The 25,238-nt window shown below is 41.4% G+C and overlaps 1 protein-coding gene across 2 annotated transcripts; it reads left to right on the plus strand.

Moving 5' to 3' along the window:
• Nucleotides 1-854: 854 nt before the first annotated feature.
• gna11b (guanine nucleotide binding protein (G protein), alpha 11b (Gq class)) lies at nucleotides 855-25,112 on the plus strand. 2 transcript variants are annotated; one of them, XM_069152613.1, is made up of 8 exons: nucleotides 855-2,072; nucleotides 13,265-13,449; nucleotides 14,052-14,206; nucleotides 15,920-16,048; nucleotides 16,955-17,083; nucleotides 19,276-19,405; nucleotides 19,535-19,688; nucleotides 19,954-25,112. In XM_069152613.1, exons 1-8 carry the CDS (start codon nucleotides 1,937-1,939, stop codon nucleotides 20,142-20,144), a joined length of 1,209 nt encoding a protein of 402 aa, XP_069008714.1. In that variant the 5' UTR covers nucleotides 855-1,936; the 3' UTR covers nucleotides 20,145-25,112. The 2 variants fall into 2 exon arrangements, with proteins under 2 accessions (XP_069008714.1, XP_069008713.1); XM_069152612.1 differs by lacking the exon at nucleotides 15,920-16,048.
• The last annotated feature ends 126 nt before the right edge of the window (nucleotides 25,113-25,238 follow it).

A 25,238-nucleotide genomic window follows, 5' to 3' on the forward strand; every position in this document is an offset into this window, starting at 1 on the left:
CTACATAAACCTTGGCATTGAATAGTTGACTCTGTGAAGGCAAAAGTCAGTTTAAAATGCTCAATTATTCCTTAAAAGACAGAAGGAAGCAGAAATAATCGAGATACATAAAACCGGGGGTGAGACCGCTTTGTGTTTATGGTGATGCAATGAATGCCAAGCGTCCTCATTTGCAAAGCAACGTGGACTTATTATTGAATGAACACCGACCAGATGTCGCGTGCAATTGTACCCTCAAGGCCACTAGGTGTCGCTGCTGGCGCAGCGCACAGCCGCCACAGTCCTGGGAGATCATTTGTCTTGTGTGGTGCAGCAGGTTATTGATGGGATCGTCATGAGTACTATTGAAATGCCTTCTGTTCCCATGTTCGCACCAAGTATTGAAAGATGGTTTTCATCAGTGCAGAATATTGTGCAGAATATTGTGCAGCAGGTTGTTGGGCTTAATTTAGCAGTGATCTCTCATGCAGCGTCTTGGACATATATATATTGTATATATATATTTAAAAAAAAAAAAAAAAAGCAGCTCTTATCAGTGCATACATATTGGTTTTGCACCTCATCGACCTAACTTGAGTACCCGGAGCCAGATCCCACCCCGAGACCCGCCTCGTCCATTCAATTGGTCCGCCACTAACCTGCTTCACGCAATCCGCCGTCCGTCCGTCAACAGCGGCAGTCTCCTCCGCCTCCTCGCCTGGCATCATCCCGGTTGTGCCCACCTTGTTCCAAGCGACGAGCAGCGACCCGAAAGCCATATTTATCCGACGTGAATAATATCTCCAAGCAAAAGCCGCCGGTCCGGCACGCATATATATATATATATTTTTTTTTTTTTTCTCTCTCTCTCTCTCCCTCCCTCATTTCGGGCCCGACTTTTGTAGTCGCCTTGTATTTTTTTTTTTTTTTTTAATTTTTCTTTTTTTTTACCGTCAAAATGAGGCAGGACGTGATGGGGGTGCTGCCCTGTTATCGCTAGCTAAGGCGGGACAACATTCCTCCGACCGGCCTGCTGCTTCGATCGCTGCGGGGTCGACGCGGCTTCAGCCGGGGCGTCGTTCAAGGGAGCTAAGCGGGCTAGCGGGGCAGCTCGTCGTAGCTAACGTTAGCTCATGTGGTTTTTCCTTGCGGCGCGGATCGTGTAAATTACGCTTATTACGTTAATGTCAGCTTACCGACGAGGAGGACTAAATACTGGGGTTTTTTTTTTTTCTAAGCTCTCCTAACGTCGCACGGGTATCAGCGGTTTCGGGGTTGTTGTTTTTTTTTTTTTTGGATGTGGAGATGCCGCAGTTTTGAAACCTTTTTTTTTTTTTTTGGCGGATTGTGAAGATTTAAATTTGGACGACAGTGACAGATCTCCAATTAACACAACGGGTTAATGATATAAAACGGGTATTAAGGGGCTTAATCTGTCGTTGACATCAGCCGTGTTAAGAGGCGAGCAAAGCGGGCAGCGCATCTCGGGGAGGCCCCACCGTCTTCCCGGTTCCCTCCCCCCCCTTTTTTTGCCCCGAGTCCTCCCGTGATTTTTTTTTTGTTGTTGTTTGTTGCCGAGAACACCCGGGCGAAGTCGCAGTCGCTCTCGGCTGGGGGGGACAACTTGACAGCGAGGCCCCTGGCTAGTCTCCCCTCCTCCTCCTTCTTCTTCTTCTTCTTATCCTCCTCCTCCTTCTCTCCCCACACACACACACACACACCTCCCCCCTCCCTCCCTCCCCAACAAGTCCCGTCCATCTATCCGTCCAGCCCGACAGACCGCCACCTCCTCGCCCGAGATCGAAAGCGAGGAACCCGGTGGACTCGGGGATAAGCAAGCGAAACCGAGGGCAAGCGGGGGGTGGTTGTTGTTGTTTTTTTTTGGTTGTTGTTGTTGTTTTTGTTTTTTTGTTTTGTCGGGTCCCGTCTAAAACCGGGCTGCCAACCACCAGAGGGGATGACTCTGGAGTCCATGATGGCTTGCTGCCTGAGCGAAGAGGCGAAGGAGTCGAAGCGAATCAATGCCGAAATTGACAAACAACTCCGCCGAGACAAGCGAGACTCCAGGAGAGAGCTGAAATTACTACTTCTCGGTATGCACACCCCTTTTTTTTTTTTTTTTTTTTTTTTTTTTTTTTTTCTTTTTTTGATTGTCGTGTTTTTGTTTTGTTTTGTTTTGTTTTTTTTTTGCGCCGTCATGTGCACCGCTATCACCTCCTCGGGCCTTCTTGGCCAGGGGGGGCATGCTAGCAAAAAAATACGCTGCTAAGTTAAAGGGTTTGCTAGCTTGCGAAGCCCGGTTTTCAAGTGGGGAGTAAACGTCGTGGCGTGATGTTCCCGAAATGCGTGGCTTTTTCCTTTGCGGGCTTGTCGAGTTTAAAAAAAATAAATAAATACGAGCGATCTGGCGTGCGCAGGTGTACATCTGCAAAGGTATCGACTAATCGGGGGGGGGGGGGGGTTGGATTTATTGCCATCGGTGTGTGTGTGTGTGTGTGTGTGGCACCGAAGTTTTACTTAAGATGTCACCGTTTTTACCGGCGACCACATGCTAAGTAGTCGGTGGGCCACTTTGACGTGATTTGACTTAGCCCCCGAGCTAAAGAGTCGACCAGCGTCCGAAAAGCTGCCGACTGTGGTTTTGTTATCTGGTGATGGTTTAAAATAAATAAAGGTAAAGACGATCGCTTGATAATAGCAAATAGCAGCTTTGGATTGCTTTGCATTGTTGCCTTCACCCAGGATTGCATAACATTTTTTTTTTTTGGTACTAATGGAAGAGCCTTTCAGGTGCCTCAGCTAAAGACCCTTGCTCCGGTGTCCGTTCATTCATTGCTACGTTTCCTCACATATTTTTTTTTTTTTTTTATAAGTGTGCACCCGGTGTCACGAAACCTACCCTTCCGCAGGACGAGGATACTGAGGGATTTGCCCCCTCATCCTGGAGTCTAGCTGAGTAGGTTAGCTATTTTTGTAGCTGGTGTGTGGGCAGGTGGGAGCTGCTGTTGAATAAGTTGCTCTGCTGCTGCATTGATTCATAGTTCTGTGGACACACACACAAAAAAAAAGGAACAGTAGGCCATGCTTTATCACAAATGTACTCGTGGGCCTTTTTTTTTTTTTTTTTTTTTTTTTTTTTTTTTCCCTTCTTCCAGAAAATGTGTTTTGTATCCATGCGTCTTCTTGTCCATGCTGCGACCCAACATATAGTATGAAGGCTTATTGGAGGAGGAAAAAAAAAAAAAAGCAGGTGTCCATTTTTAGGACAATTAGAATTATCTAGGTTGCATCCTTAGTTTCAAAACGTTTGCTCCCATTTCTCACACACCAAAAGCAGTCCTGGTTATTTGACATGTGCGTCTCCTTTTTTTTTTTTTTTTATTTCCCTGCTGAATACCTCAGCTCGGTAAAGTAGGCCACACCGGAGCCATACCATTGATGGGACATATTTTATTCTGTGTCATACATTTTAAACGCTGTCGCGCTTCTCTTTTACCTGGCTGCCAAGGTGAGGAGGGAAAAAAGGGGCGTTTTGTTTATGAGCAGTGGTTTTGAAATGGTTTGCAAACATATTTCGAATGCCAGATGATCAGGGTGGGCTGAGTGATATCAGGATACACGAACATTTAGGCAAACATTTACAGTCTCTCTCAACGGTATAGTTTTAGTTTCTCTTTTGCTCGCTGACTTTGACAGCAGACATTTTAAGGGCATGTGTGACGGTGTCTTTGTGGAAGACAGAAAGCAAGCAAGATTTGCAGTCAGTCATGCTGTACGGGGACTGTCCTGTGTGAGTTAAGGCTGTCGGTGGAAGCCTGGATAAGGACGTGTAAGGCAGGATTAGTCCAGGTCTTAATAGGCTTGGTTAAACACATCTGCTGCTCAGACTTTGAGATGTCACTGACTCCTATTATCCCCTGGCATTATTCTCAGGCCCTCAGCCCTCGGCGAGCTGCCTGCCTCTCCACACCTCACTGGAGGAAGAAGACAATCTCTGTTGCTGAACATTTCACCACCACGCTCCAAAATGGCTGCATTACATATGGCGCTTTACAGCCTGCCTCTCCTTAATCCATTCGCACATTTGCAGCTAACCCACCATGCCAATTGCGCTGGCTTCACTGTTGGGAACAATTTGGCGTTTGGTGTCATGAGGAGGATCCGCAACCCCCCGTGGTTAGTGGACAACCTCCTCTACCGAGCCACAGTTGCCCTTCAGTGGTCCATCAAGTGTATTTTACTCGACTGGAGAGGGAAACTGATATTGAGCTCCATCTCAGTTGGATGTTGTGGGAGTTGTTCTGTCATTACCAGCCCTGCAGTTCAGTGCACGTACAAGAGATGTGTTGTACATTTCAGCTGATCCTGCAGCAGTGTACCCAGCAGCTCAATCTGGTCAAGTGTGCACAGTTTTAGTGCACAACGTGTTACTGCAGACTGCTGTAGCATTAGTGCTGAAACTGGATTTATCAAAGAGGGAGCGATAAGAGAGATGAAAAGATGATTTGAGTAGTTGTCCAAATAAAATTATTTGATAATAAATTTGATAATTGAAATGATCGCTTTGGTAATTTATTCAAGAAAACACACTGTTGTTCACCATCTATTTTAAATAACGGTTAATAATTGTAAGTCGTTCTTTAATAAAAAAAACATGTTTAAATTCCTATGTTCCAGCTTGTTTAATGTGAATATTTTCTGGTTCCTCTAGTGCTCTGTGATGACAAACTATCTTGGTTGTGGACTGTTGGGCAGGATAAAACAAGATTTTTAGCTCAACTCTGGGATTTTGGAAACACTGATCAACATTTTTCACCTTTTTTATGACCAAAAAGCTAACGAATTAATGGAGAGAATCATCTACAGATTAATTGATGATGAAAATGATCTGAGTTTGCAGCCATATTTAGTCTTTTCTCACTTTTTAAAGGGAGTTTTTTGGATTAAAAAAAAAAAAAAGAAGTCATTTAAAGACATCACCTTTGGACCTAAAATGTTGTGATGGGAATTTCATTGCTATCTAATTCTAACATTTTATAGACTAATAAATCCAGAAAAATAAGCAGAATGGCAGTACTTTATCAGAAACAAAAAAATACTTAAACATTGCAATTGAAAAATTGCAGAATAATTCATCTGCTAATTGTTTCAGCTCTAAATTAATGCAACACCTACCTTAACTGCTTGTCACATTCCCCTTACGACAACGTTTTAGCTCACTAATTCAAGTCCAACACTCTGCCTCTCCCTTCTTGGCAGGATTTACTTTATGACCTGGGTGCATTGCCAAAATAGCCGTGTCTTGACAAAACAGTACTCAGGTTTGGTTACATTTCGCACCAGGCACAGGCGCAAAGTTTCCACACTAAAAATACTGTGAGGGTGGTTGTCAGGTGTATTTATGTAGGTAAATGTATTAACAACATTAGGCTTGGCCACTTATTCAGGAAGTAACAGCTCTGCCAGGGCTGCAGCAGTGCCCACAGTCTGGCTGCCTGTCACTGAGTGCCATATCAGGCCATGCCAACAGCTTCCTGCTCCACAGACCAGTGGTTTGCCTCTACTTGGTCAAAACACAGTGGGCCAGGAGCTGTGGCCTTTGCTGCATCGGGTAAATGAACTGCTGGAGCGAGCGAACGGTCAGTAAAGTGAGATGGTAGGGCAAACACTTCAGGGTTTCCCGAAGTGCTGGCAGAAGTAGACTTTAAGCTCCCAGTCACGCAGTCAGTTCACCAGCTGGCTTTTACTTTTCACGAAAATGTGGGCTCCACTTGAAAGATGAAAAACAGAATGCCTGGTGATCAGTAAAAGCTCCCTACAATGATCCCAGGAAAGCATTTTTGGTCATCAGAGAAATTGTCAAGCCTGCTATGCTGATGGCACATTATCCCAGACATCAGTTCGATGCACAGTCATTTGCCAAGTCCTCATTGATTTCACTTGAACTTGCTGATCCTTCTTTTATCGGTCGTACTTTTTGTTACCAGGTTAAAACATCCTTTAGAGGAATAGTCTGATTGAACCAGGAAGAGGATCAGGGGTTAGTCTCGGATGTTTATTGCTGACCTTACTTCTCTTGCCAAGCCGTCTTATTTTGATCATATATGGCAATAGGGATGTTCTAGCTCTACTCCTCAGTGGTTGCGTGTGTCTGTGTATGTGTGCAAGTGCAGTGCTTTTAATGCCAGTGAATGAGGAGCTGTGCGGATGATCAGTTATTCCGGAAATCCTCCTTATCATGGTCAGATCTAACACTTTTAAATATGGAAATCATTGTGAGAGCTGTGCTGCATACATCAGGCTTTTAAAAGAATCTGATGAACATGGGCTATTTTTCAGTTTTCATAAAGATATAAAATGAACTAATACTTTTTAAGGTCCTTTTAAATTTGGTTGTTCAGGAACTGTATGAATCATTTTTACATAAAAGATAAAATAAAAATGGTATGTTCTGTTCTATGTTGACATTATTGTCAAACAATCTGTTCCCTCTGCTAAAAGTGCTAGATTTGATCTCATTACTTGTAGAAGTTTACCACTATTTCGACAGCCAAGAACAACAATTAAAACGAATGTTATCCAAATATTGTCCAGTTCTTTCTTAACATCTCTAAGGTCAGGTACATTTAGCTGTGGCTCGTAGGAAAGTTCAGTTCTACACTTACCATAACCGGTCATTTTATTTTTATTTAATTTATTAGAAATATGAAAGTGTAAATATAGTAAGATATGTGCATGAAGTGAGTAGGAATGCCATGCAATACAGGTCCATCATGAAAAGTGGCGCAAGCTTTGTGCTGTCTTGTAATCTTGGTGAAACAAAAAAAATCATTCCATTGTTATAGATAGATAGTTACTTTATGAATCCCACAAGTGGACATTTTTTCACTACAGCAGCATTATAGGTACAAGAAAGCAATAAAACAACAGTAAAAAATATTAAATATAAAAATGCACAGCATATACAATAAAATAGAATAATTAAATTAAAACTAACTAAACAATAGCACAAAGATTTAAACAAACAAGAAAATAGACAACCAACGGTGTTATTGTTGTGTGATAGATTTTACCAGAGGTGAGTTATTGTACAGTCTTATTGCAGTGCTTAGTCTTCTTTTGTGCTTTTTTTTGCAGTTAAAAAAACAATTTGAATTTAGAATTTACAAAAGGAAGATCCTGTGCACGTCTTTGGAAAAACTGTAGTTAACTTGATACTGTAGTTTGCTTAGAAATGTTTGTTATTGACTCATATTGCAGTATGATGAGCTGGCGATATCATGTATATCAGGCTATATGTCGGGTACACAAATGAAGCATGACGTCAATGGTTTTGTTTATTTTAATAGAATAAAATTACATTGCACGTTGCTGTATAAATCTTTTACCTTTAATTAAAATATGTACCCTGAATAATTCACAGGAAAGCTATCGTTAGATGTTACAATTTACAGACACTCCCTAAATTCCCAAGAAGAGGCTCGGTATGTTAAATGTGGTGGCTCACATGACTGATGTCATTTACTCCCGTGTAAGCACAGCAAAAGTCATTTTGATATGTAAACGTGTTGCCTAGGTATTGACATGACCGAATGATACTACTAAACGTATCGAAGTGAGGTATCCAGTCCAGCTTTCAATAAAATGCCAGGTGGCTAGTTTGGATGCACAGTTGAAATATCTTTATTTTATTGCATGTCTTTTAGATTCAAATAGTCCCCCCCCTCACTTCATTACTATGAAGCACATAAAGACAATTTGTTCTTCATCACTAGACGTACGTAGTGTCTCCATCCAAACTCCTTTCACAGCTCTGCTTATTTGGAATAATGGTTCAGGCAGTCACCCTGTCCTCAGGCAGCCCTGCTCTCAATTTTTGTCTTTCTATGACACTGTTTTTTTGTGTGTGTTTTTTTTTTACACAGTTGCCCATTTTGCTCAGTGGCACACACATGAACACGCACACGCATGTTCTTAAAAGGGGTCATGGCTGGTTCTCTGGAGATCTGAGGGTGAATGAGGCTTGATGGTGACTGTCCCACATAGTGCTGCCCCGGGTCCCCAGACAGGACGGGGACGTAGCCTGCCTTTCTGTTCGCTGCCAGTATCCCCAGCTCTCTCTGTGGTGACAGGGTGGCATGTTCAGTCCTGTTTACTCCCACCAGCTGCCGTGTACAGTAAAGCCTGCACTCCTCTTTGATCGTACCTTTTCAACTTCCGTCTTCTTCATTTTTCTGTTTCAAGGATTTGGAAAGCTCGACCATTCTTACACTTGGCAATTTTTTTAAATGTTTGCTAAAGTGGATGGAAGCGGATATCTGCAATGTACGTTCTGTGCCCATGTGTGGACAAAGTGATGTTATCTCTCTGAATCTCCATGATTTGATTCCCTAAAATAAGTACTGTGGCTTAAGAAATAATGTCAATATCAAGGATTTGGCTTGTTTTACTTTGAGCAGCTGAACACAGTATGTGTATTGCAGATGAAAATACTGCTGCTACCTATCTTTTGTAAAGCAATTTTTTTCTCTCTCTCTTTTGCTCACCCACTCCCACTCGACTAGAACGACACTGAGCGCATATTCACTGGTAAACAGACAAGGCCATCCATCCTAAGGTGGTCAAATGAAGACGTGTGAGCTTGCGACTGTGTGTATTATGTGCAGAGCATGCCACAGCATGCATGTTCGATTTACAGCGCCGACACCCACGCATGTGAAGCGCTCGGCAGATGCAGAGACATCAGCACAAAGTAACAGTATTGTGCACAGATCCTGACAGCGAGCAGCAAAAACCTGAGAAATAGTCCTCTTTACTCTTGGGTCTTTACGCTTGCCTGAGTTTCTTTCTCTAATTTTTTTGAAGCTGTGTACAATGCACGGCCCGCATCATTGCAGGAAAAAGGGAATAAATGGGCCATCACAGCGGAGGTAATATCCATGCCTTGAGGTTGACCACAGGATCTGTGTGTGCCCACAGTTGGTTAGGCAGGTGGTGTGTATCTTGTGTAGCTGCAGGCTGCATTGGCTCAGTCCTTTTCCTTTATACGCCTGAAAGAGGCCAGTTTCCAAGATGAAGTTAGTGAAAGCTTGAGACCCACACTACATTTTAGTTAGCCGTGTGCCTGTCTGATTCATACAGTATTGTTCCAGGCTGCTGATTAAAACAAAAAGTTGAAGTTTAGATAATACTTTAACCTCGGTTGTGTCCATGTAAATGTTTTTTTTTTTCCCTGCTGAGATTGGCATGCATTGCTTGAAAAGACAGTTCATGAACCCAGATAAGCAAATAAGCAAACACGGTTCATACCAGTGCACCATGACATTTGTGTGTAGTTTGCATGGAGGTTTGCCGTGATGCAGATAATCTCCCGTTCATCGAGAGCAGGGGGGAATCCGGCTTTAGGAGACATGGCCGTGCTTGTGCATGTGGCCATTTGTTGGCCGTCCATGCCTGCATCTGAAGCAGGATGGATGAATTATAGGATATGAGCAGACAGCTTAAACAAAGCACGCACGCACACACACACACACACGCACGCACACACACACACACACACGGGCATAACCTTACAGTGTGCCAACCTGGGCTCGACCAAAACTGCTGCACCAAGACAGCAGCGTGTCAAGTCTATCAGGTGTTGTGTCACAAGCTGACATCAGTGGCGTTATGTAAAGGCTTATGAAAGCTAGTCTGGCAACGGAGGATGCAGGTGTGTTTGTCGCCTTTCCATGATGCATAGCTGTACTATTCGCATGTTTTTTTTTTTTCATCGCACCATTTTAATGTGGGTATTGAGAGCAAGGTTTAATGAATGCGTATTGTCATCCGGTTCCCCTTGCCCAGGATAGCTAGCTTTGTTCCAAGAAAGACATCAGCTCCACAAAAGACGGATGTCTGCGTGTGGGCTGCGTAGTGTACCTTGCACTGTTGCACTGGGACGTAATCTCAGCTCTTTCTTTTTCTCCCTCACACTCGTAGCTACTTAGAACAGAAAGCGTTATCAAACCGAAGTAGTGTGTGAGCTATTAAAAGGTGACCTCCTTTTTCTAGGTCATTACCAAAAAAGAATGGATGGATTCTAGTTATGAATATCCAAAATTCTTGACAGAGAGGGATGAGAATGGAGAGGCATATTTCTAGCCTAAGGGAGGTTAGGAGGGGTTGGGATGAAAGGAAGGAAGGGAGGGTGGGGAAGAGAGCGTATTTGTGGGGGGAGGGGGGGTTGGTGAGGGCATGGAAATGGTTGTGGCTGGAGCTGGTACAATCTGAAGAGGAAAAAAAGGGAAGACAGAGGCTCGTAGTGTGTTGTCTGGTGAAAGAGGGACATGATAGTTAAGAGAACACAGCGGAGGGAGATCTTGTGACGGGGTCACGAGAAATAAATCAGGCATTAAGCCGGAGAGTGATCTTCTTGCTCCTTTGCTGAAACAGTATGCAGTCATTACCGCCGCAGCCTGTAACAAAGAACACACTCTCTGTATTTGCCTCCTTTTGTTAGCTAGACAATCCGTTTTTATTATGCCGGCTACCTTGGAGGCACCAGTGTGCAGCATTCACTGCAATGCATTGATTCATCCAGGAGAAATGATGAAGATAATTCCTTTGTACTGAGCGGTAGAGCCTATCTCGTCTCTGTTCTCCAAAATTGGACATCCAGTTGGAAGAGGAGACGGAGGAGGGTCATTTCCCCTTTATGGACAGAGATTTGAGACCCAAAATTTGTGTTTGAGATTAAGGTATTTCTTCCTGCATCAACAGAGAAGCAGCTATCTCTCCCTGCCTTTTTACAGTCCTTAGGTGTTCAAACCTCCTGCTACTGACCTCAGACCAGCTTTTTCTCCCCTCCAGATTCTCAGTGGAGCTGAGGCCCTTCTTCTCTGTGGTACACCAAAAAGATGAAGAGCACAGAGCAAGCCTGAGGGGCTCGCAGTTATATTTACTGTCTGCTACGAAAGAGAGGAGAGAGAAGGGATGGATGGGAGGGGTTTTAAAAGAAGAAAAAAAAAAAAAAAAAAAAGGAAGAAGAAGAAAGAAAAAAAAAAACAGGAACGAAAAAGAGAGGGAGACAGAGGAGGGGTTGCTATGGTAACAAAAATATGGCTGCTCTTCAAAAACCTTGAATGTAGGTGGTGGTGAGATGAGTGTATGTGTGTTTTTTCCACCTCGTCTTTCCCTTTCAGTTTTGCAGATATTATGGATGTGCTGGATCCCTTTTGATATCACTGAGGACCTGAATTGCCATCAGGTTTTTTTTTTTTTTTTTTTTTTTTTTAATTGCCTGAGGGTGGTGTTTCTAGGCAGTATGTAGAGCATAGCGGGGTACTGTGAAATGTGGGTTAGGCCCAACAGACCCCCCCCCCCCAGCAAGTAAGAGGGGTTATTGTGGATTTTGAGAAGCTTAAAAACGGTTGTTTTAATGAATGCAGAGATTGTGAATTTTAAACTGAAATCGAGAATGTTCTGGCATGAATAGAAGCAGAATAAATGTACTTGCCTATAGTGTAGCCCTTTTTTTTTTGGGCTCCTGTCCATATGTGTAAATGTGGAAACCCGACACCACTTGAAATATTGCAATGATCTTACATCCAGATATGGACTCAGGAGGGCACCGGACGATCACTGAAGGAATGCAACCCTTTGACAACGACCCCTAGCTGTAACCTTTTGGCAGAGGCAGCTCAGTGTTAGATGCTGAATGTAGGGCAAGTTGTGTTAATCATCTTCATTAAATTAGCTCGTATTCTCCCCCCACTCGTCTCTCCTCTCCTTGGAAATATTTTTGATTTGTTCACGAACTGTAGGTCAACTTCCTGATGTTGGACAAAGGCGCTTTGTCATACTGTACTTGCAGTCATAACCAGTTTAGGTAATGAAGTTGGAATTTCAGAAGAGGGATTTCATAATGTATAAAACTGACTTCGATGAACATCCCATATTAAAGTTTGTATTTGTACTAGGTTGTGCTGATTTACTTTGCTTATTAATTAACAGAATAATAATTACACATCAAATACAAAACCAGACATCTGCATGTTCTTGGATCTCCTCAACTGGCATCAAACTTGTTCTTTTTTGCGTTACGTCCTGTGTTACAGATTTTGGCTGTACTCATGATCTTGGCACAAATGAAGAGTCATAATGAATTATCCACTAATTGAGGGTAATGGGGGGGGGGGGGTAGCACCTAATAGGACCAGATAAAATGGATAAACACCGAGTGTGATATACAGTTTCTACACTGTTAATGCCACAGAATGTACAGAACATTGGAAAAATACACCCAGGATGCTGCCTAAAACTGCACTGTGTACATTTGCACTTACGACTTGATGACGGTGGTGCGTACCGTGCATACAGATTTTCGACAGAAAATCTAGTGCACGTAACAATAGTGAATTTGTATTGGGTTTTGAAAGCTGACAAAAATGCTGATGGCCTGCAACTCAACTGCTACAGCGAGTGCTGCTCACGCTTCAACCATTTTGTCTGCAGCTAGGTGCTTGCAGGTGTCAAGTGTTTCAACACTATAAAAATGTTTATGCACGCGTGGTACAAGTAGGGCAGGTATACATACTGTTTCAGAGTGTGCAGAACGGATCGGGCTCTGAGATGGCTGCTTGGTAAAAGTCTGTTGTTTATAGTTATTGGACAACAAAGACAGTATCCACAAGTAACCAAAGTTAAGTTCTCTGTGCTCATTTCTCGTTCCTCTTTCAGAGCTTTTAAGGCTCCAGCAGAACTACCTGAACCATTGACGAGAGAGTCTACCAATGATTTGATTTCACATCATTTCAGCACGAAATAATGTTTTAATTTTCCCCATCTTTGTTCATTTCAGACTTAGTCACAGTCTCAAATATCACAGTCTCAAGTAATCCAACCCTCTTAATGTATTAATACTTACAGCACTGATAAATGAAAGAAGAATGCCCTAATTGTTTACAAGGTTTTTCTGAACTCCATGTCCTTCTGTGAATCAGAGTATCTTCTGCCTCACCTTCTCCACTTTTTCTTATTCTTATGTTACTTTCTTTTGTTTTGCTGTGTGAATAACATGTTATACTGTATATAGACTGTATTAAACTAGCAGTACTTTGCATGTGAATCAAACAAATGGTTTTGGTTGCATTTATCCAGCGTTGCAGTTTCCTGGCTTTTCTTTTTTCTTTTTTTTTTTTGCCATTTGTTTATTCCTGCAGATATGATGACTGACCGGGCTTTATGTTGCTATCTCACTCTGCCCACATTGTAACTTTGCACCCGTGTTCTGTGTCCCGTTCAGGTACGGGAGAAAGTGGCAAGAGCACCTTCATCAAGCAGATGAGGATCATCCACGGAGCCGGCTACACGGACGAGGATAAGAGAGGCTTCATTCGGCTTGTTTACCAAAACATCTTCACCTCCATGCAGGCCATGATCCGCGCCTCCGAGAACCTCAAGATCCCCTACAAATTTGAGCAGAACCGGGTAAGGACTGATAACTCCATGATTTCACCAGACATTTTCCACTAAAGCGGAGTTGATCTTTCAACCTACCAAAAAACATAAACCAGATGGCAAGTAATGGGTTCATAGTGCATAGACTGGTATGTAGAATTTCAGAATTGCAAGCATTAAATATTTGGAGTAGATTTAAAAGATGAGGCAGCGGATACATTTCCAGATTAACTGTGCCAAACTTTCTGTTGGACATCATACATTTCTGATGTTTGACCTGAAGATGAAAGAACAATTCTCCACGGTATCGACGCCATTTTTGTTTTCAGAGTCAGACCAACTGTGTGTTTTGGGTCTTACCTTGGAAAAACTTCTGGCACGCAAAAAGTGATGCATTTAGTTTGTCTAGCTGCAACATTATCTTTGGAATAAGTAGAATAGGTGGGTGGTTGGGATCGGCCGCTAGGTCTAAACACACAGTGAAGAAAGCTATTTGCAGATATCTGAAATGTCTTCAGCTGAAGATTGATGGAAATAACTAAATACATCTTTGTTAGTCTTATTCATTGTTCCATCTCAAATCTTCCGTGCTACTAATCTCACCTTCTTTTCCCTCACGTGTGTCTTTCCAGTCTAATGCCATGATTGTGAAGGAGGTGGACATTGAGAAGATCAATGGCTTTGACCATCCCTACATCGCCGCTATTAAAACTCTGTGGTCCGACCCGGGGATCCAGGAGGCCTACGACCGCCGCAGAGAGTACCAGCTCTCTGACTCCACTAAATAGTACGTGTGTGTGTGTGTGTGTGTGTGTGTGTGTGTGTGTGTGTGTGTGTGTGTGTGTGTGTGTTTTTTTCTCTCTCCCACAATGGGTGTGATGTCTGTCTAGGATTTAAGAATGGTATTTATGAGCATCTGTGACACAATCTGTGTGTGCTGATGTAATTTTTTGTGAGCTGGTTTAGGAACCGTCTATTCTTCCTACTTTATTCTGTTAATGCTTAAAAAAGATTGAATCCTTTCTTTTACATTTTAGCTGTTGTAGAAAGTTTGCAAAGATTTGTTTTTGCACATCTCGCATATCTAACAATGATTTCAAGAAAAACAACTGATGACTAACGGAAAAAATATCCCAGTTCCCAAACCTGTGAAAAACAGTCTCTTAGTCTTTTGTCATGTTATCTACATTATTGGATTAAATGGAAGCGTGTGTGTGAATGTGTTATTGGCAATCACATGTGCGTGCTGGATTTGAATGGTGTCAGTGTGTATGGGCTTTAATTATGTAACAGTGAACTTGTGTGTGCACGCAGGTGAAATTTGAAGGGTCAGTTCACCAAAAAGGAAAAAGAAAAGTTGCTTTCATTGTTTCTTTCTGTATAGCTCAATAATGCCCGAGGTAAGTTGAAAAATATATGTTTTAGGATTTTGGGACAACTGACCCTTTGTTTTCACGCGTGGCAGAAACACAGATTTGTCTCCAGATATCAAGACAACAATTTCCAGAGTGATTAAGGTGTGTTTGGATGTGTGGTTGTTGTCAGGTTGTGTGTAATTACCATGTGGGTTTTGTACTGGGCAGGGCAGCGCATTAGGCATTTGATCATGTGCGGTATCAGGTGAAAAATTTCAAAATTCGCCTGCCTATTTCACAATTTAACAATCTTAAATGAAAAATTTAAAAAAAACCTCAGGTTCAAGAGCACTATTTAGCTTTTAATTGTTATTTTTGTTCTTTATTCTCCAATGTGGACTTAGTATTTCTTAGTACAGCAATGTGTCATTGAGATTTGTTACAATTGAGGAGATTGGGTTTCCTGATCCAGAGTTCATGCTGCCCAGCCAGCTAATATAGAACAGAACTTTGAGTCAAAACCCTGCCTGTCATTTCACCCTGGGCATAAACAACATGCTGTCAACTATATGAACATATTCCATTATTAATGAGGGAATAATTCCAGTCCAATCTGATAATATTTCAGATTTTGGTGTTCCTCCTTCCCAGTGGTTTCCATTCTATATGCACAGAGCACTCAAATACAGCTGCGATCATATTTTCAAGTTTAGCTTTGTGTTTATTTTTTGAATGCCAAGAGATACACTCCTAACCATGGGTGTAAAAAAAACTTGGCAAGGTGTCCACCCATTGGGTTTGCACCTTGTTGTTTGTGGCCAAATGTGTCAGCCTCCTCTTTCATAGTCTTTTTTTTGTGTGTCTTTTTGCCACAATTACATTATAAAAAAAATATATGACCCCAGGCTACATTGCCAAACACTTATAACCAAACTTTATAGTGCCCCCTGGTTGTGGTTGTGCTGTACTGCAGTTTAATTTAGCTTCAAGTCTGCATCCATGCAGGTGTGCTTGCAATGTGATGTGACATGTGTAAGCTGTGTGTTTCTGCATATGTTTGGAAAAAAAAAAAATGGAAATTTTTTGTAAATCATTGAAAATGTCTTCATTTCAGTGTTATCCACACTGTTCATGTGTATCTCCAGTTACCTTAGCGATATAGATCGTGTGACTGCAGAGGGATATGTTCCCACCCAGCAGGATGTGCTGAGGGTCCGTGTTCCCACCACGGGTATAATAGAGTACCCGTTTGACCTGGAGAACGTCATCTTCAGGTACCCCCCAGGCACCAGGACTGCAGCATCACCATGGCTAGAGCACATAAACCACTGATGACTGTCAGCATAGCAACACATAGCTCAGAGGGGAAGATTTATTGCTGTCAATAAAAAAAAAAAAAAAAATACAACAACAACAACAACTTTGAAATAGCCCCAAAACACTAGTCTGAGTTGCCCTGTGGCGGTAAATAGAAAAGATGCTGTGTTAATCTGATTAGATATCAGTGGTTTGTGTTTAGAATTGTCCCGAGGCCCTAGGATCAAACCTCAGGCCGGACGTGCTGCACTGAAGCGTGTGCGGAGCAGCCACAAAATACAGGATAAAGAAGGATTAGGCAGCGATGTCAAAGATCCTCCAGGATTTTGTTATAAATGTGTGAAAATGGTAGAATTTAAATTATAGAATTTGAAATGGCATTTGCCTTTGGAAAATACAATTAGGGAGTCTTGTGATGTCGGACGTGTCCAATCCTTTTTTATCTGACCACAGGTGTTGCTGTTTCTGTCACTGCTACTGTCACTGACACCACCTCACCGTCTGCACCATAAATCCACAAATGACCTCGGTGCTAGTTGGGTTTTTGTTTTTATTCAAAAGAGAATCGAGTAAACTCAAGGTTACGGTTACAAGTTCTTAGCTAACTCGGCTAGCTCAAAAGTTTAATGTTTTTATGGAAAGAAGATGATGGTGGTGCAGTGAACACGAACTAACACCTTTTTGTTTCTGTGATATGGCCTTTTCTGTGAATCTTCCTCAACAGGACTGATCCACACTTTCCTGGAATGGCAGGGGGGGTTGCGGTAATTCCCTGTCATGCTTTATATAACTGTTTTCCTGTCTTTTTTTCCCTCTTTATCTCTCCCTTTTTTTTTTTTTTTCCCTCACTGGCCTGCCTGTAGTTATCTTTCGGATCTGGATCGTATTGCAGATCCCAGCTATCTTCCCACTCAGCAGGATGTACTCAGGGTGCGCATCCCCACTACAGGAATCATAGAGTACCCCTTCGACTTGCAAAGCATCATTTTCAGGTAGAAAGATGTGGCTCCGTCCCTCCATGTTTTGTCATGACATCATTACCTCCTCATCCGATGTGTTTTTTTTTTTTTTTTTTCCTGAGCCCCCAAATAAACTTTTTATCCTCCCCATTAATCAAAAGAACTTGTTAAATGTTATTGATTTAACTCGTTTTTCTTCAATCCCTACTTTTCTTAACGTTTCCCTGTAATCCTAAAAATTTAAAGTCGTTATGTTTTATATTCTCGTCATCATACACTTACCTGCCGCCACCAACAACAATCGTACCACACAAATCACAACCCCCAAATGAACACAAAGTCCTACATTCTGGTGCCCGGTCTCTGTAAATGGGTCACCTCCTCTTTTCCTCCTCCTCTCCTCCTTTCCTCTCTGGCTGGCAGAAGAAACGAGGTCGTCCTCTCCGCGGTGGAGGAATGTTATTTTGGGCAGCAGGTCCTGCAGGGCCTATATTGGCCCCAGGTCTCTGTGGACCACGGTGGACTGGGCCACCACTAGGGGGCACCATTGCATTGTGAATTTTAGCTGATTGGTGCAGCTTTCTCGGAGACCATGTTGCACCTGGTCTAAAGTCGGGCACCTGGACTTTCAGAGGCGCACAAAAACACGCAACGCCAGGCAATACAATTTTACAGTTGCCATATTTATGCCTCTTTCACAGGAAAAGTTTCTTCACCGATTTTTACTGAATCAGTTGTCACAAGTGAAGGCTTAATGAAACTGGGACCTGAAGTCCCTGATGAGCAAAAGGTGACCTTGTCAAGGAGAAGCTCAGGGAACCTGAAACCATCTGAGGACTCGCGCTATCTATCAGTGTTTGAGTCAAGACTGTGGTTCATGAATGGCTTCTTGCTGACCCGTGCTGAAATCAAACTTTTTATGGTTATTTTTGGCTTACCCGCTGTTTTTTTTTTTTTTTTTTTAATCACCTTTTCAACTCTACCTCCTGTCCTCTGACTGTCCTCTATCCTTTGTTCATGTCCTTTTCAGCTGTTCTTTTGTCCTCCATTTTAAGTCATTGCTGTTTCCCTATTTGTCTTCTCCAAGTGTGTTTGAAAACGTGACAATTATTCTCATCTGGTACTTTGTCACGCACAACAGGGAAGACGGTTGTGTAGTTGAGAGACTAATGTGTTCTGACCTTTCAGCATAACACAAGGCAAAATAGAAGCTGATCTAGCATCAGATATAATGTCGACTCCGTGTTTGGACTACAAAAGGGGTTTAAAGATAAAAAGCTACTTAGTTTATGAATTGCAGTAAAATCCATATCAAACATTTATCTAATTCTTTATTTATTCCTTAGTTTTTGGGGGAGAGTTTCTCTGTTGAGGAATTTTTGGTCGATTTTTAGCAAACGGTTAAAATAATCAAGATTTTCCAAACGGAGTGGCACTCCTTTTAAAACTGATCCTAAATCTGTCTTAAAGGGAAAGCTTTCTCGGTGGCATGCATCACTCACTCACTCACTCACAGTGACAAAAACGTACTCACACTTTAAATTTGTTCGTTTGTCGTTTTTGCCAAATAGAGATTTCTGTACACGTTAAAGCTCTGAGAACCATGTCCAAGAAGTTGTTGGATTTGAGATGAATTTGATTATTCCTCTCTTTAAGGTGTTGAATCCATCAAGTGATTTAAAAAAAAAAATAATAATTACAAAAAATTCCACAAGCAACTTTACAATGAAGTTCACAGGACTACAGAATAATCTTTTTTTTTAACAAATGGTCAGGGCTCAAAATAATTGATAGGTCTACTTCTGATGTTTCCTTAAATGGTAGTAAAAAAATATGCTTAATGGGTCCCTGGATGAGAGGCTGTATCTTTATTTAGGTCATGTGCTGAAAATGTTTAAGGGAGACTAGGAGTTGTCTTTAGGACTAATGGCCTGAAGACAAAAATGGTTATTATGTTATAAATTTCATCTGTAGTATATACGTATTGTTGAAAAGACCAGGACATAAACAATTTGGTGATTCCACTATGTATATCTTGATGGATTCAAAACTGATGTCAAAACAACAAAATGAAGTCCATAAAGCCATTTCAGTGCATTGGGAATACTGAGAGCTTCAACTTTTATGGTCTTTAAATAGATCACATAACATAATTTAGGCCACCCAGATGTGCATGCTAACGTTTTCACTTGTTATCCTCTTCTTCACCTTCATCTCACCATCAGGATGGTGGATGTAGGGGGTCAGAGGTCAGAGAGGAGGAAGTGGATTCACTGCTTTGAGAATGTCACCTCCATTATGTTTCTGGTGGCGCTGAGTGAGTATGACCAGGTCCTGGTGGAGTCGGACAACGAGGTAAGAGGACAGACAGCTTGTGTTTGATGTACATTATTTACCGTATTTTAAACGTATAAACCTATTTTTGAAGCCAAACAACCATAATGATCATCTTTCTGTCCCTCTACTCCCAATTTTGCACATCAGAACCGTATGGAGGAGAGTAAGGCTCTGTTCAGGACTATCATTACCTACCCATGGTTTCAAAACTCCTCCGTCATCCTGTTCCTCAACAAGAAGGACCTGCTCGAGGAGAAGATTTCCTACTCACACTTGGTGGACTACTTTCCTGAGTTTGATGGTGAGATCACGTATATATTTGGGTGTGTGTTGAATGCCTGATTGGTGTGTGGCTCCGTATGTGATCGTGGATGTTATAGGCTTTTTCTTGCAAGAAAAACCTCATGTTTTTGCTTCACAGGAAGACATGAAAGTGAAATTTATCCAATTAAATGATTTGCATTCGCACCTGACCTGTTCCACACAGTTTAAACACATCTTATAATGTATGCCATGACGACGGGTACAGGAGTGTTTACGTATACTCGTCTGCCTCTTAATTTAAGGTCCCCAGAGAGATGCACAGGCAGCGCGGGAGTTCATCCTCAAGATGTTTGTGGACTTAAACCCAGACAGCGACAAGATCATCTACTCTCACTTCACTTGTGCCACGGACACTGAGAACATCCGCTTTGTGTTTGCAGCTGTCAAAGACACCATCCTACAGCTCAATCTCAAAGAGTACAACCTGGTGTGAGGCTCCCGTACGACGCACATCCTCCTCCGCATTGCACAAACGCACACCTCTTTGGAAATGTGCTGTCAACTCCACATGCATTACACAGCACACTACTCCGGCTCTCACACACACACACACACACACACACACACACACACACACACACACACATATATATATACAGTCACACACATATGCAGACACACACACACGTATACAGACACACACCAACAGAACCATTGCTTTTTTTGTTGTTTTTTCTAGTACAGTAAATTCACAGATCCTCCCGCCTGCAAACGTGCCCCTCCTCTTTCACCAAAGCCTCTTCCTCCTTCTCTCGGCAGCTTGTTGCGTCAGAGTCTTCGGTCCTCCCAAAGCTGCTCCGTGTGTCAGATTTGGCCCCAGCTGCTGGCTCTGGCACATTTCATCTGGCACACAAACCTTTCACACGGGCTGTACAGTGACTGGAGGGGATTTTGGTATTTGTGCGTGTGTATATGTGTGTTTGGGGCAGCATTGATTAGCGAGGAGCTTTGTTTTGGTGAAGAGCAGCAAAAAAAACAACCCTCCATGGCCCTTCAGAGTTGATCCCCCAGCGGTGTGAGATCACATCCTCCGGTGTCTCCTTTCTACGCGAAGGAGGTGAGCACTGTATCTCCTGACACAATTCAAGTACCAGTTGGTGCTGAAGAAGCGAAATTTCAGAGTGACTCTCAACCAGGATGGGAGGTCGCACACCAGACACAAGGGGACGGGGCTGAGGATTCTGCCTCCACCTTGCATCTATGAATGTACCCACCGGTGTGAGCATCGCAATCGCAAAAAAATATAAATATATATTATGAAGTAAATGTATATGTAAAACACACTTAAGATAAAAAAAAAAAAAAAAAAAAAAGTACGAGGGGGCAAGACATAGCTAATCAAAATTTGTTCACTGCTGAGATTTTTAAAAATGTTTTTAATGATAGAAATGTGTTGCTACGTCTAATTCTATTTAACAAATAATGGCTAAATGGAAAGATGATAAGAAAATGTAAGAAAACTTTTTTGCAAAACAAAACAAAAACTCTAAAAAGAAGCAACAAAAAAAAAAAATGTACTTGACATAAGTATCCTTTTAAGATCTCTGTTTTTGTCTATGTGTAAGTTAATCACACGCTTCCCTCCTCTAGATGTTTTCTGTATGGATTCACATGGACAATTTTCCGCGTGACTTTCACAGCATCTGGCTCCACTGATCCACACCCTCATTACAAAACTCTAGTAGCAGGTGAGGGGTACCCTGCTATTGACGAGGCCCTGATTGGTGGAAGCATGTTCGAAGGGTAGTGTGATGTCATCAGTGTTCAATCAGCCCACAGAGCACATCTGCAGCTCGGGCTGCAAGTAGCCGATTCAACAAAAGAAAAGCTGTAAATGAAGCATGCCCACACCCCCACGGTGTGACTGGAATCCATGCGGTTAACATCTCTGATGACGTCACACCTGCGTCACTCAGCCGTCCAATCAGACACATTTCCTGACGGTGACGTTGTCATCCATTATATCGGGGTGTGCTTCTGTTTACTTTTTTTGTTTGTTTCTTTTTTTTACTGTATAGTCACTTTGTTTATAAACAAGATTGCTTGCTGTTGAGTGATGTGAGGAAAGGGGTGGGGGCTCTGAACCTTTCACAGAAAAACACACTCTGAAGTCTGCAAATGTTGTTTGTGTATATTTGTTTGTAAATACATATACACAAAACACTCCTGTACAAAAAACGCTCTGTGGTACACCATCTTTGGCAAAAAAAAAAAAAAAAAAAAAAAAGTATCAACTTCTTTCATTAGCATACATTTTTGTTTTCCTATGAATTTATGGTAGTATTGATACTGTGATTATGGATTTTGTTCACTTGATTAATAGGACTACACAGAGCTGGGAGGAAACGATCGGCACGGGGCGACAGGCAGAGAAAAGGGTTTCCTCCCAACCAGCCTCAGAACACCACACTACTGCAACGGCTCTGTAATACTAACTAGGGCTGGTAGAAATCTTCACAGTATGGTGACAAGATGATTTTAAGAGTAATTAAAAGATTTTTTTTTTATTTATATAATTTATGGACCAGGTTTGAAGGTGTTGATAATTTGACTGCTTTTGATTCTGTCATGTTGAAGTGCTCCTTTTCTCATGGCGGAGCCTACTTGAGTCTGAACTGCTGTAAAAAAAAAAAAAAAAACGAATGTCTGGTATAGTAAGGACTTTATCTCTGCTTTCTATTTCTTATCGAGACATTTCCAATTGTACTTGCCATCACGTCTCCATCCATGATAATACTCTTTGGTTTCTTTGGGAGCCCTCACATATTTTTTTTTTTTTTTTTTTTTTTTTTTTTTTTTTAAAGAAACTTGTATTTCCTCTTGGTTTATAGATACAGCGCTGTAATGCATACCTAGAAACATGTACAGTACGAAAATAGTTGGACTTTTTTTTTTTTTTTTTTTTTTTAATCAGTGATTGAAGACCTTTGCGGTCCATGCTTGCTATTTGTAATTTAACACAAAAATTCTGTTGTTGGTTTTTTGCATTGTTAATTTCCAGTTTTTTGAGGCTTGCTTTGAATAGTGCCAGTGAAGTGCAGATATACTTTTTTGGTCTTTGACCTTTTCTACAGGTGACTTACCCTTCATCCTCATTAAGGGCTATCACAGTGCATCAGACAGCGGGGAGTGGAGTACATGACCACAGTGAACCAAGTCATCCACTACTAATACTTGTTTATAAATGGAGATAACTTGCAGTATGTGCTATAAGAAGTATAGGCAGGGTGTTAATGCAAATGTAAGGTGTGTGTGTAGAGAGTTTACCAACATTAAGCCGTTTTCTCTAAGTATTTCTCTGATCTACTTTCTACTTTCTCTAAGTATTTCTATGATCTTCACGATATATAAAAATAATATATATATATATATATATATATATATGTATATATATTATTTTTTTTCCATTGGTATCACGGTGTTTATCTGTAATACCCCATGCAGTATAGAAACACTTATCAGTAAAGACACCACTACCAGGACAAGTATTGCATGTTTTCCCAAGTATTTGAGTCGTAGCTGAACGCCAAGAAATCTTTAAAAAACCATACTAATGTTTTTGCATATTTGTATCCATATTTATCTATGGATTTGCTACTTTCTAGGTAGCCATTGGTTTCAGCTAAAGCTAGAAACTTGCAAAGATTTGGAACTTTATTGTCAGGATTTATAACTTTTAATGTCATTTAAAGAATAATTGGACTTTGTAATTCCTTGCATCAAAATTGTCATTTTGGAGCTGCCTCTTAAATCTCTCGAATTGTCTTGCGACTTTTGTCAGAAGGACTCGAGCCCATCAATCAGGGCATGTTTTTCCCCAATATCAGATTTAATAGAAAAGTTAAGACGACTAAATATTTACTGTAAAAGGTCCCTTTTACAAAGATCCTTTTGGGGCTCTAGCCAGGTACAGAAATCCATTGAATTCATGGCGAGCAGTGACAAATTTTATTTCATGTTTTTTCATGCTTTGTCATTTAACCAAAAAAAAAGAAAAAAAAAAATTGCAGGAAACTTAAAATGCAAGGTATTCTTCAAGCTTAATGAGGCTAAAAACACCAGTATGGTCCTCGACTGCCATTTTGTCTGCTAAAAAAGACACTGACCCCGTGCGGAGGAAGCCAACGGTTAGAGACTGCTGTCCCAAAGAGGATCAGGATGCCAGTATTAAAGTGGAATGATTAACCCGTATGCATACCCAAGTATTTATCAGTAGTTGTGTTAATATTTACTGTGTGTTGAGTGCAGCTCACTTTAATGGTGACGAACCATGTATTTTTTAAACTTGACTCTACAACTCTGGCACATGGTGAAGGGCCGGGCGGCTGTTGGTGTGGGTTTAGAGGTGTGTTAGCAGCCCAGTGTTGCACAGTGTGTTTTTAACAGATTTTATCTCAAGATATACGAGCTGGAAAGAGGGAAGGCAGTGTGTATGAAACCTAAATCTCCTTTCATTCGTGTCCGTTTTTCTAGCATTAACCAGTGAAAAGGCTGGGTTGGTTTTTCACTACGACACTTATATTTATTGCCTTTCATTGCCTTGAATAAGGAAAGTTGGTCGGCCCTTTATGGTTTCGGAGCGTGCTCTGTGACTGTCGGGTGGCCGGTGTTGTTTGACGTTCCTTCCTGTGGGCTTGTTGTTGGACTAAGTGGAATCAAACTTATCTTTTGGTAATCAGTATGAAGTTGGTGCATAATCCACTTAAAGCTCGTTCCCTTTTTTTTTGTTTGTGATTTTTTTTTTTCGCTCTCTATGATAAGAAGACATTACCAGAACACTATTATTTAGGACCACTTGATTTATTTTCCTCACTCCAATGAAACCTGAAGGTCAATTGTGTAGTGGTGTGTATAAAATGCTGGTTTTTTTTTTTTTTATGTAAACCAAATGTAAATTATGTATTATACTGAGTGTGCCAACCCCACTCTCCGTAGAGCCAGGCTCTCTCTAAGTGCCAACGCTGTGGTCATCATCAGAAGGACCACCTGAGATGGTCCCCCTTTTTAAATAAAACACACCAGAGACTAAAAGGATAGATGATTAAGTACACGCAAAGACTTTATTCTGTATTTAAGATTGAAGATTTAAAAGATAATCTGCTGTTTTTTAAGAAACTGTAATTATAATTGCATGTGCTGTTTATTTTGTGATGGAAGTGAGGGCTTGGATGTCTTCATTGAAGCGGAACCCTTTACAAAGGGGGTTCAATCAGTTGGTTATTATCGATTATTGATTTACATAACTCTTGCCATATTTTTTTATGTGTTTCATGTATTTGTTTCAACCACTGTTGCCTGATCCTCATTCAAACATGACTTATGATCATTGCCGCCTTCTAAGAGAGAAACATAATGACAAGGTATCTGTTTTAAATTGAAATAAATTTGTTCCTATACTTGCTGATGGTGTGTGCCAAGTTGGTTTCATGATTATGTGGTGGAAGAAGTATTCAGATCCTTTACTCAAGTAAAATTAGCAATGCAGCAATGTAAAATACTCATTTAGGAGGTAAATGTACTGTATGAG

Source organism: Embiotoca jacksoni, unplaced genomic scaffold (genome assembly GCF_022577435.1).
Source record: "Embiotoca jacksoni isolate LCO1_2020_lvr unplaced genomic scaffold, fEmbJac1.0.p SCAF_18, whole genome shotgun sequence".
NCBI lineage: Eukaryota > Metazoa > Chordata > Actinopteri > Embiotocidae > Embiotoca > Embiotoca jacksoni.